Source organism: Myotis davidii, unplaced genomic scaffold, assembly GCF_000327345.1.
Source record: "Myotis davidii unplaced genomic scaffold, ASM32734v1 scaffold3578, whole genome shotgun sequence".
NCBI classification, from domain to species: domain Eukaryota; kingdom Metazoa; phylum Chordata; class Mammalia; order Chiroptera; family Vespertilionidae; genus Myotis; species Myotis davidii.
In genome coordinates, this window is record NW_006289094.1 from 553,360 (window position 1) to 556,459 (window position 3,100).

General features: G+C 66.1%; 1 protein-coding gene across 1 annotated transcript in view; it reads right to left on the minus strand.

Annotated features, from left to right (window-relative positions):
• Positions 1–1,321: 1,321 nt before the first annotated feature.
• DEAF1 (DEAF1, transcription factor) overlaps positions 1,322–3,100 on the minus strand; it is a 30,560-nt gene continuing 28,781 nt past the window's right edge. The window contains 2 exon segments of the mRNA XM_015562398.1: positions 1,322–1,766; positions 2,970–3,077. Coding sequence (XP_015417884.1) covers positions 1,662–1,766; positions 2,970–3,077 — 213 coding nt within the window. The 3' untranslated portion in view covers positions 1,322–1,661.

A 3,100-nucleotide genomic window follows, 5' to 3' on the forward strand; every position in this document is an offset into this window, starting at 1 on the left:
TGGACAGTTTACCCTGCAGGGGCTTTGCACTGGGCTGGGGACAAAGCTTCCCGCAGTGGGAGGCCCCTTCCCACAGTGCCCCGCCCCCCCAGACCAGCCAAGGTGGCCGCTCCGCTGTCCTGTGAAAACAGCTGAGCTGACTCCAGGTCAGAGCACAGCTCCTGCCAGAGCCGCCCAAAGCCTGAGGAGAGGGCTGGGTGCCGGTGGGCCCACCTAGGCGACTCCCTCCCCGCCCAAGGGCACTCAGCCCCCCTCAGCCCGAGTGGGGGCAGAGCCCAGCTTTGGTGGTTGCTTGGGTTTGGGGCACCTTCTCTCTGTACACATTTCAGAGAGGAAGGGAGAGGGGAGAGGGGGAGAGGGGGAGAGGGGGAGAGAAACATCAATGATGAGGATCCCTGGTCGGCCGCCTCCTGCACACCCCCTATTGGGATTGAGCCCCACCTGGGCGTGTGCCCTGGCAGGGAATTGAACCGAGGTCTCCAGGGATGCAGGTCAGCCCCTGAGCCACGCGGGCTGGGCCTGAGGCCTCTCTATTGTGAGGAAAAGGGAAGCGTGATTGTCCCCAGGTCCAGGGAGCCTTCCCAGGAGGCCAGCTGCTCCTGCAGGACCTGGCCTGGGAGGAGCCGGTGCCACTGTCTACGCGGACAGACTGCGGATGGAACCCGCTGACCAGCCCCTCCCAGGACAGGGGGTGTCGGGCTGCAGGTGGGCCAGGTTTAGACCCAGCTGGTGCCCCACCTCTGCCCGGCGCGTCCCCAGCCTTCATTCCCCAGACGGTGGCGGAGGCGGGAAGAGGAAGAGGAAGTGCCAGGGCACAGCTGCCTCACAAGCGCTTGGTAAACAAGTGACAGAAAACCCAGATGGGCCAGCGCGGCCGCAGAGCGAGGTACCGCCAGGCGGGGGTGCTTTAGGGGCAGGGGTGGGGGGAGCAGGGGCAGAGCCGGTGCCTGGGCGTGAGGTCTCCCGCCGCCTGAGGACCAGGTTCCACGCCGGTGCTGAGCCCTGAGGTGGCCCCCCCAGCACCGTGGGGCTCAGTGGTCAGTGCCGGAGGGGCAGGCATGAGCTAAAGGGATGAGGCTACACGCAGGCTGTGACTTCCAAACTGGATGGCGGCTCCGAGGCCCGTGGGACCCATCCCTGGGCAGCGCGGCCCTCGCGCTCCTGCCTCTGCTCCTGGGGTGAGAGCGGGCGGGAAGATGGCGGCAGGGCCTGGTGCCCCGAGGTCCGTGCACTCTCTCAGTTGAGGCTTTCTCACCACGAGATCAGGAGAAACTGAGGCAGGCCGACCCGCCTCCCCGTGTCTGGGAGGTGGGAGCTGGGGTTGGGTTGGGGACCGACTTTACTGAGACACATATATACACGCGTGTGACACACACAACACACCTGTGGGTACGACCGGACCCTCGTGATCCAATAAAAAAGCACCGTGAGACGCCTCTCCCCCGGCCGCCGAGGCCCGGCCTCTGCTCCCCTGGCCTTCCTGGGGGCTTCCGGGCGGCGGGGGTTCACTTCCAAGGGCGCAGGTCACCCCAACTCTGTTCATAACTTGGCCAGCAAGTTTTTTCCCCTTTTCAATGCCCTCCCACCCCCACTCCACTGCGAAGTCCTCGAGGGGTCCTGGACCCGAGACGGCCGGGCACCGCAGGGGGGGGCGGTGCCCCTCACACGGCGACTTTCTCGATCACGCCCTCGGCGACCTGGACTTCGTCCCCCTGCACGGTGACCGACGCTGCCTGGCCACACATGTGCTGGTGGTCCTTCCAGTCCTGCAGGGGGAGGCACCGTTACAGGAGCTGCCCCTGGCAGCAGCCAGGACTCTCTGCCGAGGCCGCAGCCAGGCGCTGTGTGCCCAGCCTCGCCCACCTGCATCTGAGGGACGAGCGCCCAGGCCAGCAACCCGGAGGAGCCTTCAGACACAGACCCTGGAAGGCGTCCAGGTCTAACGGAACGACGTCTGTGCAGCCCGGCCGGCGCGGCTCAGTGGCTGAGGCCGGTTGATTCTCGGTCAGGGCATGTGCCCGGGTTGCGGGCTGGATCCCCAGCGTGGGGCGTGCAGGAGGCAGCCGATTGATGGTTCTCTCTCATCACTGACGTCTCTCTCCCTCTCTCCCTTCCGCTCTGAAATCAATAAAAATACATTAAAAAAAAATAATGCCCTTCAAAGAAATACTTGTATCTGTGGTGCTGCCACAGCGCGGTTTATAATCGCAATGAAAACCGCAGCTGGAGCCAGGGGGCGGCCGAGGCTGGGTTCTGGGGAGGACGGGCGGGCGCTGAGCGAGGCCCCAGCCCCCTCACCCCCAGGTGGGCATGGAGCCTGGACCAGGGCTTGCCGGAGGCTGGACGCCAGGGAAGCCAACGGCCACGCTGTCCCTCCAGGCCGACATGGCCGGGCACAGGGCGAGGTGAGGGTGTGGTACCCAGTGACGTGACGTGACAGGAAGGCACTGGACACGCACACCTGGAGGAACAGGAGCCGGTGCCTGCCACCCGGATGGGGTTCCTGACGGAGATGTGCGGGCTCTGCGCTGTCCTGCCCCTCACTTCCTACGGGAGCTGTGAGCGCCACCCCCCCATGCCCAGGAAGCCCCTGCCCTGCCACGTGCCCCCCACACACGGTCCTGCTCCGTCGCCCACCCGAGGACTTCTGCTGAGAATGGACAGTGCTTGGGCCCCACGGGTGCGTCCCTGGCCGGGGAGAGGCTGAGGGGCACGTGTAGCTGTGTGGCCCGTCCTCCCACCGCCACCCTCCTTCACGTAGAAATCCCCAAACAGGCCGAGGGGAGAGCAGGTGGGGCCTGAGAGACGGCCTCGAGGCCCCGAGAAAACACCCGTTTAACCTCCTTCGATGGAAGGCCGAACGGTGGGAACAGACACGGGGGCCCTGGGCTGGGGCGCTGACCACAAGGCCGAAGGCCACGGTGAGCAGCCCCCCCGTCCCCCCCCCCGCCCCATGAGGAGTAGCCTACCTTGCGCTGGCAGAAGGTGGAGCAGTAGTTGACCTTGTGGCAGCCGGTGCACTCGCTCAGGGCCTCCCGGCCGCAGTTGACACAGGACTGCTGCAAGGACAGGGCCAGTCAGTGCGGGCGAGGCGGCAACC